This window comes from Poecilia mexicana, unplaced genomic scaffold, assembly GCF_051168715.1.
Source record: "Poecilia mexicana isolate PSO_F unplaced genomic scaffold, ASM5116871v1 scaffold_19, whole genome shotgun sequence".
Taxonomy (NCBI): domain Eukaryota; kingdom Metazoa; phylum Chordata; class Actinopteri; order Cyprinodontiformes; family Poeciliidae; genus Poecilia; species Poecilia mexicana.
In genome coordinates this window covers 22003629-22021469 of record NW_028263388.1, presented here as the reverse complement: position 1 = coordinate 22021469, position 17841 = coordinate 22003629, and the positions used below count along the sequence as shown (strand labels likewise).

General features: G+C 37.3%; 1 protein-coding gene across 3 annotated transcripts in view; it reads right to left on the bottom strand.

Annotated features, from left to right (window-relative positions):
- plce1 (phospholipase C, epsilon 1) overlaps positions 1–17841 on the bottom strand; it is an 80011-nt gene that overhangs the window by 21703 nt on the left and 40467 nt on the right. For all 3 annotated transcript variants that reach the window (XM_088016416.1, XM_088016415.1, XM_088016417.1), the window contains exons 8-14: positions 8754–8908; positions 7182–7349; positions 1570–1715; positions 1323–1470; positions 1122–1232; positions 920–1029; positions 722–838 (exon numbers count right to left, since the gene is read on the bottom strand). In XM_088016416.1, the coding sequence (XP_087872542.1) occupies positions 722–838; positions 920–1029; positions 1122–1232; positions 1323–1470; positions 1570–1715; positions 7182–7349; positions 8754–8908 (955 nt within the window). The remainder of the gene's footprint in view (positions 1–721; positions 839–919; positions 1030–1121; positions 1233–1322; positions 1471–1569; positions 1716–7181; positions 7350–8753; positions 8909–17841) is intronic.

Below are 17841 nucleotides of genomic sequence, written 5' to 3'. Positions count from 1 at the left end.
TGTTGAAAAAAAAAAAGAAAAGAAAAATCAACCAGAATCAGAGGCTGGAGAACATTTAGTTCAATCCAGTCTTGTAGGATGTCAACAAAAGGCTGGAAAACAAATTGAAAGTCTTTATATTTTACTTTAAAACTAAACTTTCAAAAAATGTTAATGACTCACAAAAATGTTGCAACTGCGCATGCAGGGATTCAACAGTGTTTTTCCTGAGGCCTGACCAGCCAATGCCAATCACTCTCTGTATTCATAGCTTTGATGTAAATTTGAATGCAATATTTTATTTTTGCCTTGCCCATGAGTCATTGTCTGCGAATGAATAGGAAAGGAAAAAACTCAGTTTTGGAAACAGAACTTTGGCACAAAGGATCAACATTTCCTACCAACATAATCGACAGCCACTTAAAACTGAAAAAGAAAAAAAACTATTCCCTTCTGCCTTCGCAAGTGCATCAGAAGGCATCTTTGCAAGTGCATCAAAACTTTACAAAAAATTAATTTAATACAGTACCTAAACAAGTTTCACTTTTGAATTGATTTAATGAAATAAAATAACTCTTAAAAGGAAGTTCATGGAGACCCGTCTTTATGCTTTGTAACAACATGTAGGCAGAAACATTCAATATTCTAATGAATTCTTAAACAAAATAATATTTAATTTATTTAAAAACAAACAATAACTTAAAAAATAGCTTTATGAAAAAATGGGAAGAAAACAACTAACTGATTGCGGCAGCGGTCCCGTAAAGAGTTGCATCTGTATGTGAGGGATGGACCGGTTGACGAGGGACTGGTAGATGTTTCGTCGGATTCTTCAGACTCCAAACTACGATTGCACGATCTGAAGATGAGGGAGAGGAAAGTAAGACAAACGGACAATGGTTCCTCTTTCAGGGAGCATAGTGGACCATTTCCATCTCACCTAATAATCTGCAGGATGTTGCTGACGGTGGCTTCTTTGTCTGGGACGTGCAGCCCATCAGACCCGGACCGAGACATAAAATTGTGCTGCCCGCTGTAGTCGGACACAAACTGGAGACAAACAGAGCAACAGCTGTGATATTTCTTGCAATTGCATGTTGAAATTATTGGAATATATCCACACATGACACAGTTGGTCGCACCTCTATCGAGTCATCCATGTTATCTGGAGATTGTTTGAGGCTGATGATACTTGCTGTGCTGTCCAGTGCATCACTCAGCTCTTTTAGAAAAACCCCGCAGAATGGCACCACCTGCAGAAGAAATGTGAAGGAAAATAAATTACAGAACATTCAGAGATAATTATTCATTGTTTAATGAACATCGTCTGCACAGACACAGACCTTGCAGCCTGGGATATTGAGCGCTCGGGTCACAACTTTCTTGTACTCAGAAGAAGATTCATGCTGAGCCATGGCATCCTTCAAACTTCTCATGGTCTCGATGTCCGTCTGGTCCATAAACTGCCACATCTTCAACACTTTACGGGATCTGTGAGGAGTGACGGTGGGAAATCCCGATTTAAAACTAGCAAAACAAACAGTGATAAATATGTGAGCGCATTAAAATAGTTTGTATGTCTCACTGCACCTTAATCCAGCCAGGAACTCCATGACACCATTGTAGTTTCCCATATTCCAGCAGCATCTGGCGACGTGGACAAGATAGGAAAAAACTTCTCTCTTCTCCTCCATGGACCCGGCTGTCAGAACCAGCCACGTCACCCAGGAACTCACCTGCATGTTCAAAACAAACGTACTTAAAACATAATAACATGTGACATAAACAGCAACTTGCAATAGTAATAATATACCTTCCACCTTTTCAAACCTTGCCAAGTTACAACCACAAACATCAATTTATTGAGGCTTTCTGTGATTTACCAACATAAATAACATAAATAGCTGAAGAAAGGAGGAATCATTTGTATTCAATCATTTAATCGATTCCCTGAAGAAAAACAAAACATCTCAGAAAACCTTCTTAAATCACAACTGAAGTCAATTCAATTCAGTAATACTTTATTGTTCCCAAAGGTAAGTTAAATGTTTTTTTTGTTGTTTTTTTTATTCATATTATCTTAGATTTTCTTCAGAGAGCTGTTATTTACGCTGGCTACGGGCAGCATCTATAGATGCAGATGCAACAGCAGTCTGTATAACAGCATATCGGAAGAAGCCTCTGACTGAAGGCACTTTTCACAATAATCTCCAGAGGTTCCACAATACAGAACAGAACTGGCATTCTACATGAGCTTCTTCAGGGGTTCTTTTTCAGTAACTGCCTCTGACGCTCATACTACATGATGGCAGAAGACACTGCACTTCATGACAGATTTATAGAAGTTATGGGGCTTCTTACTGCAAACACTGAAGGACCTAAGCTTCCACACAAAGTACAGTCTGTTCTGTCCATTCTTGTAAACTGATTCACTGTTGTGTCTGTTGTCCAAGTGAACACTGAGGCATTTAAACTCCTCCATCAACTTCACTTTTTCTCCCATGATGCAAATAGTGTTCTCCACCACTATGTTTTCCGCAACGAAACATGGCGGCAGCAGCAGCAGCTTTATCCTTCAGAAAAGGACAGATGAGATGATCAGAGTGGATAGAAAGGCAGGTGGAGATAAATATAAGACAATCCTTTAAAAATAAACATGTTAGAGGCTACAACAGACTTGACTTGAAAATGGGATGGAGGTTCACCTTTGAGCTTTCGTACATCTTTCTTGTGAAGAAGATAAGCTAAATTTTAAGTTTTTGCATATAAGGAGGTTCAAGAGGTAAGGCACTGTAAATTGCAACTAAATGAGTGAATAAGTGTGAAAGGCCTTTATTATTAAAATGAAATATATTTATGCAATACTTTAACATGAAACAACAGCTTTAACAACGGTGTGAAGTGTTGCTCATGTAGAGTTTGTAATGTTTCATTTGCAAATACTCCTTATTGATTCATTTAGATAAGTTCATGACATAATGCGCCACATCTCTGGTTGCCTTGTTTCTGTTGTGACTGTGTCGTTACTAGGTGCATTGCAACTCGGTGACATAAGACAAATCCTGACACTTTTTATTGTGTGTGGTCTCTTGTTTGGAGATCTGTGACTAAACTGGCAGTATATGTACAAGATCGTGTCCCTCCCATACACACACACACGCACATACACACACACACACACACGCACGCACAGAAAAGACATGGGGAGATCGGATGACCATCAGCTGTGCATGTGCAAACACATGATGGTCGATCCAGATATGGATCAGGGTCACATTCTTCAAGCTGGACACACAGCCTCATCCGTAAAGCTTCCTGCTCTCTTGTGTCATTGTCTCCAAGCATTAGAGCCTCATTAATGTAGTCGCACACACACATAAAACACACACACTAACCCTATTGCAGGTGGTAAAAACATCCCCTGGCCTAAAGATCTATTACTGGCTTATGTAAGGATGTGTACAGCTAACCGCAGTCAATCTTCACAAGGACTAAATAAAGCCACCAAAAAACATATACACAGAAAGGTCTACAAAGTACTGTAAAATACATCGTTTTAAATACACAACAATTTTTACATATTTCTTTGTCCTGTAAGAAAACAATCGAATAAGTTTTTATCAATATGCAACATATAAATGTGGTTCCCTGCTTATTTTGTTCAGCTGTATATGGCTAGCTTCTTATATTAGTTTAGTTTTATTTAAAATATCAACCAAAAGTATAAAAAATGCATTAAATAAAAGTTATTGAGAGATTTGAATGTCATTGATGCCTTATCAGTAGCTTAGAAGGAACATTAGAGGAACTCCAATTACAAAAAAAAAAAAAACCTCAAGGATTTTCAGAACAAAACTGGCTCCAGCAGCCTGTGTTTTCAGAGCCACTTTAATTTGCATTGTGTTCACCGCACAGCAATGATTTTGTACAGTGTTGAACAAAGCACAACAACCAGCTCGACATGGTTCCACCAAGCTTGCTGCAGTCAAATTTACAATTTGTTTAGTTTTGAATGCTGAGCCAGTAGATGTTGGATATCCGTGAATTGCTTCTGACTGAGCAAAAGGTAACCGGTAAATGTTGAACCAGAACTCGTACACTGCTCTTTTTCTCATAAGGCCTCATCAAAATATTATCTACCTCATTGTTCTTCTACTTCTGTCTCACAACAACTGGATTAAGTGTTTTGTGTTGTTTTTCCCACAAACGTTATTACAGGTACAGCAACAGCACTACAGCTTTGGATGTAAAACATACCCTTCATCTGTTTATTATTTTCTGGGGATTCATTAAAAGGCTAAGAAACTTAATCCTGTCGCTTATAATTTGTGACATAGTATTAAACAGCAGAGCATCATGGCTTCACTGTGGTTCCAACTCATTATTATAATGCCATGTATATTTAATCTTCATTTCTGCTATCTCTACCTTCAAGAGGATTTTATTTTTCTACAGTCAGGACATTTTCTAGCCTTACCAGTGTGAAACTGATCACACCGGTGATACAGCTTCACACAGATACAGAACCTCAGATACAGGCAGTCTACCAGGGCTGTAGTAATATCAGTGGTTTAGAGGCTTGTTCTAGATTCATGGCTTACTGACAAACTGCTGCCCTACACTCTTATCTGTTACACCTGTGTTCTAGGTGAGGCAGGAACTGCGTGCCATGCATGAAATTTTTTTATCAGTCACTTTCAGCAGCATGACATAGTGTAACACCATGTCAGCAAGGAGGTTTAAATTGCAGTCGCCATCCTAACCATCCTGACCATCCTGACCATCTGCGAAGTGGCGTTCTGAGCCGCCACAGATCAAGGGAGCGCGCGGACCTGGCGACTCTTCTGATATTCCAGATAGCAAAAGTGTTGCACAGGACAAATAACAGACAGGAAATGAGAAGATAGTAGATACAATGAGATTGGCAAAAGCCAATATAAGATTATGCAAGAGACTGTCTTAAAACAATAACCATCTTGTAAACACACCAGAGCGAGATTTTTTTTTCTTTTCTTTTTTAAATTGGCAGCACGACACACACACACACACACACACGCATACACGCACACACACATACACACACACACATGCCAAACTGGAGTCGGGCACAATTCGATCCTTTGATGTTCGTATGTGTCCATCTGCCTGTCTGTCCTTCAGCCTGCCTGTCTCCATCTGTTATTAGCTGAACTTTGAGAGTCGTTTTCTCCTTGATACAAGACTTATGTAACGGAGGTTGACAGAGAGTTTACAGACTTAACACAGCACATACTGGTTCTGTCAAAGCTAAACACCCGAGACAGACACACAAAGAGGCCCGAAATTCTCACCATTCCCTGTCTTGCTGATTTTTCCTTGGAAAGTAATTTCATATCCTTACATGGCCTGAAAATGAACTGGATCACAATCAATGCAAAACTAGAGACAGCAGGTTGAAACTTTAAAACTGGGAAAAAATAATCCTACAACCCCATAATTATCTAGACTGCAACTAAAAAGTTTTTTGTCCAGGATTAGATTTACCATCATGCACATCTGAACAGTTTTTCAGTCAGCTTAATACAGAGCCTAAACTTTTCAGCTTACAGTCCTTTAAAATGTGGAATTCAATAGAAAAGTTAAATATTTTTCACCCAAGCTAAAAAAAATAACACGCACTACTTTTAAGTTTGATACATTGAAAAATAAGCTGTTCAATGAAACCAAGCTTGACCAGCCCAGGCTGGTGATCAGTCAGACAGAAACTCTAAAGTTTGATCTTCTCTATAGTCTGAGAACAATTTCAGACTTTCTTTACATGTTGAGACATGTCAGTGGGAAAATGTGAAAGAACGAGACTTCCAGCTGATAACAGGAAGAGTAAGTGGAACATGCTGGAATTTGAAATCTAAATTCTTTGGGGAATGTTTGCAGAAGCTGTTTCAGAAATTTCGGCCTCAGAATTTTCCTAATCGCTACAATAACACGATAATAAGAGTACAGTCATTTAAAATAGTAAATGACTGTTTCACAGCAATTGTTTTCTAGCACATGCGAGGTGATATAACAAAAAAAAATAGAAAACAGCAGAAATATTAGATTTTAATGTTTAATGTCTTAGATAATCCTGTATGTGTTTGCAAGGACCAGAAATTGCAAGACTCTGATCAGTGGATTTAAATTTTCACCCCCCATTATTACATACATCACAGTTGAAAACGTCTTGTTTATTTTTATCCATTTCTGTATTGCTGCTCAATTCAAAATCCAAAAACAACACGTCTAGTTTTTAAGACAGAAATAAGACAAATACATCTAAACAGGAATTCCAATAAAGGCAAAACACAACCCTAAACCCTGAAATGACTATAGTAGATGATTACAATCCAAAACGCTGAACACTTCCACTCAGAAAATATGTCTTCTTAAATCCAAGTCAAAAGTTCAGAGTAGGAAGTCACTTCAGGGCTTCATCACTGACTTGAGGGGAGAATCACTGCTGTCATTTGACTCTCGTTCCACTCTGCCCATATATGGTCACGCTGCGCATTTGGAGAACTATTTTATGTCTCCCCTCTTGCAGACTTAAATGAAAACCAGCTGACAGAGCAGGCATGCAACCTACAGATGACTTCATCATTCCCGATCAATGCCCGCTCTTCGAACACTTATTCTTTCTCAGCATTTTTATAACAGTTTATAGTTGAATTCACCAAAAGAAACGAGGCACGGCAGTAGAAGTTTAGCCAACTTAATAAATGGGCTTATAAACACACGTCCTGTGTTACAATGATAGACTTGTATGGTTATTCACTAGGGAGGATCCAGCTTGAGGAAATTGTACATCAATATCAAATATGAGATGCATAGTGTCACCATGTTTACAACGTTCTTAGCAAATTAAAAGAAAAGGAACCTATTTAGTTGATTCTCTGTTATTAATATTTTCCCCATGTAACAACATAAAAAAATGTTTAGAGGTTTTGATAATCTAATCCACACTGATGTCATGTTGTAGAGTCTTAGAGATAAACACCAGCGCTGCCAAGTTGTTTTAGTGACTTCATGTGGCTATTAAAACTGAAACACAGAACACGCACAGTTCAGATATCATAAAGGAAATACTTCCTGTAAATCTACATCAACGTAAGCAATGAGCCAAAAAAAAAAAACAAAAAAAAACTCTCAACCAGATATCTGGCTTTCTCAAGTGCTCGCCTCACCTCATTGAACCGCGCCACCAGGTCCTCCACAGCATTGCTGCGCTGGGCATTCTGTGTGGGCATGGCCGGCACCGACAGCGAGGCCTTGAGGTTTTGGTGGCGTCTGGTCTGACACTCCGGACTGCCAAGGTCTCGAGTGAGGAAGCAGAGGTAGTCTAACGGAAAGACCTGCAGAAAGACAGGCACTTGGTGAAGAGCATTTTCTCACATTTTAACTTCAATGTAATTTTTAAGGATCAACGTAGAGATTACTTGGGATGGAAGGGAACTGATGCATAGTTTAAATGTGTTTTACAATTAAAAATCAGACATGGCATGCAGTTACATTTAGGCCTAAATAAAAATAAAAATAAAGCTCAACTGACTGTCAGTCAGCAGAGGCAGATTAAAAACAATATTCCAGGCTTTGAACAAGTCATGAAGCATAATGAATCCATCTTCTGAGCATGACACAACAGCAAATGTACCAAAGACGGGATCGTGCAGCTAAACTCAACAGGTGGGTCAAGGAGAGAACAAATGGGAGAAGCCCTTGGTAACTCTGGAGGAGCTGCAGAGATCCACGGTTCAAGTGGGAGAATTAGGGGAACTATTTATCATGGACTCTACTAATATGGCTTTTATGGATGAGGAGGAAGAAACAAACAAAAGTTGAAGAATATCATACAAAGTCTTACATGAAGTTTACCAGAAGTCAAACAGCAGACCTGTGGATCAAGGTGATCTGATCAGATAAGACCAATATTGACCCCTTAAGATGACTGAAAAATGGTGAGTGGCCAAAAATTATCACTGCACATCCAACCATTGTCAACATAAACCATGGTAGTGGCAGAATCATGCTTTGGGATGACCTATCTTCACCAGAAGCATGAAAGCTGCTCATAGCTGATAGGAGGCGGCATCAGTAAGAGATTTTTGGTTTAGACTTCTAGATTTTTGGTATCTTGTTTTACATTTCTATATACATTAAGTATTTAATTACAGTGTTTTGTTTCTTCATTTCTCTCTTTTCCTTATCCTTTAAGATTTTTATGTATTTCTCCTTTTTGTTTACTTTGAGGAGTATTTTATGTCTATTTTAGCCTCTATGCAGGATTTTGTGAAACATTTATCTGTCTGGAAAGTCAACTACAACTCAAGACTGCAAAAGACTTGTGGCAGGAGTGGAGGCTCACCTACCTGCATGACAAAGACTAAACACAGAGTCAGAACTATGATGAAGCGGTTAGATCAAAGATAAATAATGATAGAACGGCCAAGTCAAAGTGCAGACAGAGACCATATTGGCATGGCATGTGTGGCAAGCCTTGGAAATTGAAGCTCCATTCAAAATAAATGTTTAAAATCATGAATCATTTCATTTCAATTTCACAATTTTGCACTAATAAAAACACAATTTGTGGTTGTACTGGGACTAAATGGGAATAATTCCAAAGGGATATAGATTATATTGAAATGTGTTGTGTTTAAAGAAAATAAGCTTCTTTTTTTAAATTATTTTTATTTCTTTATGAATAAAGAAAATCCTAGTTTGTCATCAGAGTCCTCACCTCTATCTGCATATTTTACCTGTTGATAAAGCTGCTGCTCCTGCTCTGTGAGGATGCAGGCGATCTCCTCTGGGAACTGAACGAGGTGGCGCAGCTCTGCCAGCTCCTTGCTGATCCCGCTCACACTGGGAGGAAGAGAGCTGCTGCTGCTCATACTGTTGGCCAGCTGACGCTCTGAATGAGGAGACAGAGAGGATTGGAGACATGTAAAGGCAAAGCATAAGTTCTGCATTATGTGTTTAGGTCATATCAACATCTATAACTTCTTAAGTAAGAGTAAGTAGAAAGGATACATAGGGGTGAAGAGGAGAAGGTGGGAATGGAAAGCAGTACATTAAAAAGGACATGAAGCAGGAACGAGCAAAGGCTGATGTTTCCCGTTCAACCTTAGAAGTTTAAAGCTTCACTCAAATGTTTTTTTTTTTTATTTTATCCTGAATATTTAAAGTTTGCAGACACATAAAGTCCCTGTGTACCATGTAGTCGTCATCAGTCAACAACAGCAAGCCCACTTCTCCCTTTAAAAGTAAAGAGCACAGATCACCTGCAAGTTCCTGTGTTTGGATTTCAGTCAGGCCCATTAGTCCGTCTGTTTACACACACACACACACACACACACACACACACGCATTCGCACGAATGCAAACCTGTCCCGATCTCTGCTAACAAAGTACTAATGGACAGTTTCTACACTGGTTCAGGGGCTGCCAAAGGTGGACATTCTGTACATTGTCGGGATGAATGCCGCATAAACAAACTTTTTTTTCTTTTTTTTTCTGCAGCAGGAGCTTTTCCAGGAACCATTTAATGGGGACTCTTTCAAAAGTTTCATGTTGCAACCATCAGGACATGATGCCTATCTTAAAAAAAGCTTGAACTTCTAAAACAATCCATCAGGATGAGGTCTGTACGGGTTGGAGATTACTCAGACCAAAGCCATGGCAACACATCTAATCAGAAAATAGGAAGACGTCTTTTGGATCAGCATTACCACTATATAAACATAATCTGTTATCTGTTACAAAGATGTTTGAGTTAAGTGTCTGGCAAGTGCTTTATATAGACCACTTTCAGCTTATTGGTGTGTTGAGATTATGAGTTGCATAACGTTGATAGTAAGAGCAAGACGATGCACATCAATTAACACCAACATCAGGACCTAGAGTCTCTGGTCATTGTCAGCTGTCATATGAAGAAGCCTATTTACTCTTGCTGCAACCACGTAGACACAAAACTCTGTGCGTATCCAGACACTCACTTAAAAGGCTGACCATGGTAACCCGCAAGATTGGCAACAGGTAGGCATGGAAACAGCAGTGAGTGCTCTGCGGGAGCAAAACTTGCTTATTTACACAGTTTGATTTGTGGATCCGGCCTCACAGCTTCTATAATGGACTCTCAGCATGTGTGCACACGAGCGTGCAGGATAAAAGCGAGGACACAGTATGTGTAAGAATTACACTGAGTGGATTTTACAATCGGCTTTGGATAATAACGGTTTATATTGGCTTCTTATAAGCCTTGTAAAAAGGAGTAAAATACATGCTGAAAACTTGTTAAAAATGAATTATGAATAATATTTTTAAATGCTGTAAATGGAAGTAAGCGTTGCTTTTTGTTTTAAATATAAGAAATTAACCATTTCATTTTGTGGAAATATTATGATGTACGTTTTTTTTGTTGTTTTTTTGACTGAAATACAACATTAAAAACACCTCAGTTCTATAAAAGAAGCAGCTTAAAAATGTTCTGAATCAATTGTAACAGACAAATAGGTAGAAAAGAAAATCTTACTTCTTACATATTAAAAAAGTAGGCTTTAATGTTAATAAAAATATATTTTTAATATGCATTGCTCGATGTGAACCATATTTTCAAGCTTTTCAAATTCTTTCACTGACTTTACTTATGAAGCTTAAACTGATTTTTTTAAATGAAAAAAGTCAAATAATTACAACCTGCAGTGAGAAGTGGACAGTATCTCTAACTTGTAAGTTTACCTGATGCACTAGATACACACGATCATAAATATTTTTAAGAATACGGTCCTCTTCCTTTAAGACTGGTAGAATATAAGCCAGGACTAATTGAAAGTGATGTCCCTGTGATTATACATGGATTTACTCATCTATAATGCATGATGAATACAAAAGGCCTACGTGCATGTTTTTGTTTTGCATGTGTGCTTTAATAGAAGCACTTCTGAATGCAGTAGCGGATGATGCAGATTAGCCGAACATCCTTTTTAACAATTGTACATTGACTATTTGTGTCCTGACGACAGGAAACAGATGTTTTGATTATGTTTTTATGTGAGCGGTGAATCATTTAAGGACTGCAGCGTTTAATATGGTTTACCATGCACCCATTTTAATTTTATTCTTTTAAAATGATGGAACTTATCTATGGCTATTCAACATAGGTAAATGCCATGCTACAGAATAATTATTGTTGATTAAAAGGACTACACACCTCTGCTGAAATGCAGGGCTGATGTGATGCAAAATAAACCATGAGAAAGACACTTTCATGGTCTCCAAAGGTTCCTCAAGTTACAAACATCCCGTAAAATTCAACTTTAAACACTATAAGGCCGGGAACAAATCTATTAAAGCACAGATCATCCCACAAAGTGGTTGCATAAGCATGCACACCTCGCTTTAGCACCTTTTGATTCAGTACTGGCATTCAGTGAAGCTGCACAAGATATTGCCTCAAGATTGTCATGACAGTTTTGATCAAAACTTAGGTGGAATAATATTTCAAGGGCAAAACATTCACACAACTGGGCAACTCGAATTGCACTCTCTTTAGTCTTCAAGCCTGATATAGATTTTAGTGACAGATTTACTGGAGCTCAAATAAAAAATGAGAACGTCTTGATAGTGGATTAAAGGAAATTTCGACATTCAACAAAAATATCATAAATGCATGTTTTCATAACGCTCTGAAGATCCATTAACTCAGATTGGGAAGACATGTCGTCTTCCTGACCTTTTTCAAATGACAGCCAAAGTTGTTCTTTAAGAATATTGATCTGGAATTTCGCTAGATCATTTCAAAAGGTTATTTCTTGTTATCCTTTTATTGATTTTGATGCAGGATTGGACTTACAGTAGTGGTTAAAAAAAAGATCATGAGTCATTTCTACCTCTAGAACAAGATTTACAAGTTTGTTTTAGTTATATTGAACCAGGATGCCCTGTTCTAGCCGGCTTCGTGCTTTCGGACTGGTGTCTGGTCTGCTTTGAATTCACATACAGATTTGAACCAGAGTTCGCTTCAACTGAACAGAGACCAGGGTTTTTAGATGGACCAGAGTAAGCTGCATGCAAATAAACACAATTACTCATTAGAATGAAATAAATGAGAGAAAGAGAGACATATTGAGCTTATGAATCAATAAAACAAATTATATAACAAAAAAATTCTTAGTCAAATGAATGCTTTCAATTTATAAATGTTTGTGGGTTTTTTTGTCTTTTCAGGATGATTCTCACCCAATACAGATCTTCAGTAAAATGTAAGATTTGATAAAACCAAGCCCTAATAAGCATAACAGATGTGTAAATAATAGTTTGAACACTTAAGGTTCTTGTTCAAAGTGAATACACCGCAAAATAAACATCACTTAGACACTTAAACACAGCAAGCATAAATTATCAAAAACAGTGTAATCATTCATAATACATAAATACACTTGGGCAGATTTTTTACTGCTGTAGAAGCCATAAACAGTCGGTGAAACTGCTAACATGTCTTACTTATCAGAGAGTTTCCTTTATGATCAGATAAACTAACTCTTTCAGAGAAAAGGACTAGCTGCGTTGAAATTTTTTCTGATTTTTTCTTTCTTTTTTTTTTTGGTGGACATGAAGGCAGTGACAGAAACCAGAGAAAAGACGTTTGGACAAATCCAATAAACAGTTCTGTGTTATGAAACCAAGGACTATCAAAAACATCTGTACAAGTACTGAAGGATTTATAATGTTTGAGGAAAATGGAGTTTAAACTCTCACCCCATGGAAAGTCATTTGTACTTCACAGTAACTTAAACTAACCAGACTGAGGTTTAACAGGGATTCTGGACTCCTAAACAGTTCTAATGATGTCTTTGTGTAAAGGAATCTCAAAGTGCAATTGTTTTCATTTATCCTATATTCAAGTACAGTAACCTCCGCAATGTTAAATAGGTGGAATAATGATAGTTCAATAAAATGCGGACTTGGTGACAGGGACTCTGAACTCCTGGACAGTTCTAATGATGGCTTGATGTTTTTATGATTTTCATCTGTGTAATTAATCTGCCTGTTTCACTCACTGAAGTACTGAAATGAAAGACATTTTTAATGACATTCTAAAATTACTTTTCAAAATGACTAAATGTATGAGTCTACTCATGACTAAACTTTTCCAGATACATTATCTAACCTCAAATTGTTTTCTTGTTGTTTTTTTATAATATTTGTTTGGGTTCCACTTAAATCTTTATTGAAAACATTTATTAGTTTTTTTCCCCCCAAAACCAATCAAATTAAGTTACGAATTACTAAATAAACAATTATATAATTGGTTACATCAAAACAAAAGTTAATTTTAAGGCTTTTATCACATCTTTAGCAGAAGAACCAACTTTATAAAGAAGCTTGCTTCTTCTAATTACAGCCTATTATTGCTAAAGCACTGCAAAATGAGCCAAGTATGGGTCAATTTAAATAAATAAATAAATGATGATCATTTTAGCTTGAAGCACTTAAAGTTAAAACTCAAACACTAAAAAAACAGAAGTCCAGAGCGAAGCTTTAAGTCTGCAGAAACACATAGAAACAGGCATAAACCACTTCCTTAGACGTGGTTTGTGTATTCTCTCAAATGCTCAATTTGAGAAAGACATCGTCTAATCATTGTCTAATCTAAAATTTTAAACAATTGAAATTAAATGTAACCTTTCCTAAACAATATCCATTGTAAAATGCACTTCACTTTAATCTGAGTTACTAATTAACATGTACTCCAACACATCAATAGACTCCTGGATGTCTCATCTGCATAACAACTGAAAGATGACCACAACAGACAAGGGCAGCTGCAGCTAAGGTACTAGAACAATTTCTTCACTAATGAAGGCAGAGTTTAGCATGTGCCAACATGCCTTTTTGTCCTTATTGCAAACCTATTCACCCCACACGAAATACAAGCAAAATTCCATGCAGATCAATTCTCCATATTTTCACCATTAGGCAAGCTTTTTAAAGTTACAATTTCCCTGCACTGCAGAGCGAGGAAACCTGCAGTCTCGCTGTGCTTCACTTTTCCCCTACTCACTGATCAGCTTGAAGTCCGTTTGGTGCGAGTGCTTCATGGCTGTTGGACACAGCTGACTGCTCAGCCTCCGTTCTGACAGCTCAGCGCCAGGGTGACCACGATACACTTGTCCACATTTGAGTTGACAGTCCCGTCTCTCCCACAGCTGTTCCCTCTCCTGTTCCCCCTCTCTCTCTGCTCTACTTCTCCCTCCCTAAGTCCATTTCCAACTTGAACCCTTTAACTTGTACTATCTGCTCTCTGTCACTCACCTGCTTGGTGTTCTTGTAAGCAGCAGCAGAGGTTCCTCTCTTTCTCTTCACCACATTCATTACTTCTCTGTCTCTCTCTCTAGTACGCTCTCTCTCTCCCTTTCTGACATAACCTCATAAGTCTCCCGCCCACTCCCTTCTGACACTACACATAGTTCACAGCCCAGTGCTACAGTTAAGCCAACAAACCTACTCCACATAAAAACACCGTCAGAATTCATACAACCACACCAACGTTCAGAAAGCAATGAGTTACAACTGGCAATCAAAAGAAACAAATCTTTTCTGCCTCTTTCCCTCCCTGATTTTGTCCCAGTTTTACCAACAATGAATGAAAACAGGCAGATATATTTTTGTTTAATCATGTATCCTTGCAAGCAGAGTTCATGTCATTTCTCCATTTTAATATCCCTGCAGTTTAAGCAACCATTTAAAGACATGTTCTTTTATCTGCTCACTCTACTGCAGTTATGTCCAGAGTTTGGTCTTCAGAATGACTTTGCGTGGCTCAATCACAGTTCAAGAATGATACAAATTCGGCCCGCCATTACAGGTGGTGAAGCAGGTGTATAGTTTTTAATGTTTTTAAATCTTTCATCCATTCACAGTCTATACACACTTATGAAATCATTTCCTGTGAACACCAGGGTTAAGTTACAAATACAGTGAATTAGGTTTGGGAAAATGGTAATTAATGGGCATGAAGAGGTGTTAAGACTTAAAACAGGTGCTGATAATTTTGCTCCCTTGCTGTTTCATACCTTTGACATTTTTGTCAGTACTATTAGCCACTGAAGCAAAATATAATATCACTGCAACATTTGATGAACCGAGAAGTAAACGCTATGTTCTGCAGTTTGCGTGTCTCCTAGCTTTAAAGCACCTTTCTGCCACCGCTATCCGACTCATTTTTGTGGCATTGGATGGTGCGTCACTGTTTGCTCTACATCCTGGTATCTTCTGTTCATTGTTTAGAAAGGGAGTTTATCGCAAAGACCTAAACACACAGGTTTCCCATCAATGTCAGGCTATCTAGAAGTAAGCATAGTTATAAATGGACTTAGCAGTCCATTTTATCTGCCCCCAATTCATCTACTGTCAGGTTGGCTGAAAACATAAATAGAAAAACCAACAGATTTTACACTTTGTCTCTGCGTGCTTTAGAGTTAGTAATTTGACAGTTTTGTTATTTGCTTACATAAGCTGTTTGGTTTGTCATGTGGAGTCACGTGCTAGAGAATTCCCAGGAAGAGACCTTAAAATGAAAGAAAGAGCCTAAGTGCAGCAAAGTGTGTTTATTTTTACTTTATTTTTTGCAGCACTGTATCAGATAAAAAAAACATTAACTTTTACATAAACTCTGATGCAATCTGGTGTTTTTAGGCAACAAACAGAATCAGTCCAGAAACAAATTGAAAGCTATTCTCTCCCTCTGAGATACAGACTCTGCAATATCAGATCAAAACGATGACAATGGTTTGATGGAGCTGATAATCTGTGAAATAAAATTAACGATGCCCTTAATGTATGGGTGCACTGGTAAACTGTCCAAGGTGATACAATGACTCCAGGTTACGTAACTATTTTTCCAATTTGCACCCCTATGTCCCATCCATCCATCCATCTATCGTATATACCCATCTATCCTTGCAGGTCGGCATGCAGGCTGGTGCCTACATCCAGAGGTTATTGAACAAGAGGAATGGTACACTCTGGATAGAGCACCAGTACACCCCTATATCCAATATATAATTACATACTTTGATCTAATTAATTTCTTCCCATTTGGACCAACAGAAGCAGCGTTTTTAAGATAAACAGTACCTTTACAATGAGTTGTTGAATCAAAACAATGTTTACAAATATGAATTTGAATCCTTGGAAAGAAAATTATGGCTATATCCAACTAACTCTGGCAAACAGTGCAACTTACAGACAAGTTGAATTACAGATAATCTGGAAGGAAGCTGTATATAATGCAGTGATAACCTCTAGTACACAGAATATCAAGTAAGGTGCACATCTTTTGAATCTTATGTGTGAATAATTATAGAGGATGAAGACTTTTTTATTCCCCAGAAAAAAGATTTAAAATGTTGTGATTCATCCTGAACACAGCAGTGAATACTAATGTTGTGGTGAATAAAACACAACCTTGAATTCTAATTTTTGCACAGCTGTTTATGAATGAAAAGTGGAGCCCAGGCTATCCATTCCGATTGATCAACTATTTCAAATATGCTTTGTTTTAATTTGCTTAAAAAAATGTGTCAGCTATGCGTGAGCTTGATTAATGACCGCCTGCAAACATGAATATCAAAATGCAATTAGCTCTCTCACTCATATTTTTTAAAATCGAAATACAAGTCGTTTTTTTCTGTACCCCACATTTTCATGCAGGAATACTCCAGTTTAACTAAGAGAAATTTCTCAGTCATCTTGTATTTTTGTACTCTTGTATTCAAAAAATGAAATAAAATGTATTTTTTCAGTATAAAGTAAAAAGCAGTGGTCAGGGTTGAACTGAACAACCAACACAGCATGGACATTAATATGAACAAACATGGATGGAAAGATGAACAGACTGAAAGATGAATGGATGTACAAACACATGGAATATAATTTGTAAATGCAAATTTTCCCATGCCTTTAAATTATTGAAATCAGATTATCCTTTTTCTGCAGTTGTGTGTACTATAAAACACTAAAAAAAAAAAAAGAAAGGAAAAAATCCCAAAGGTTTTATGTGTGCAGAATAATAATAAGATATTTAGTTGGGTTTATTGTAATTAATGACTGCTTGTTATTTAAATTTTACAACTCTGAGACATAGTTAGTTTGGCATGGGGTCATTGAAATATATATCCATTAGTTATGAGCATTTAAGTGCTGGGCTTGAAAACTGTAACCAATGAATGACATTTATGAAGTGTATAATGAGATTATACAACAAATCTCATAATTTAAATGCTTTGACCAAAGTAAAACCCATCGATGTCTACAATCTCACAATAAAGAATGTTTGTTTTATTGAGTATATTTAGAATTATTACCCGTTTAAACAATATGTAATCTTAAATCTTTGAGACTTCCCTTTGCTTTTACTCCCCACAATATTTGCTGTCAGTGAGTTTTAAATACTGGCATGCCACACAATGCAATGTGATGACTGAGCAAAAGAGAGACAAAAAAAAGACGGAAACAAAAAGAAACACCAAAACTGAGCTTGCAAGGATTGTAGCTTGAAACTAAGTCACACACTTCCTTTTCAGCAGTACGACACAATAAAATATGCTATACAGGAAATGATCTCAAGACATGTCTGAAATAGCCTTTTGCAGATGATATTATTACTACCGAATCCCAAAACTGCTCTCTTAGATTGTATGTAACATGCATGAGAAAGCATGCAGTTAAAAACACTCGCATGAATAACAAGATTAAAACAAACTAACTTTTTTCCTGTGACAGACAAATATATTTGGAATCTTAAAACATTTCAAAGAAAGAGAAAGACACCAAAAACATCTT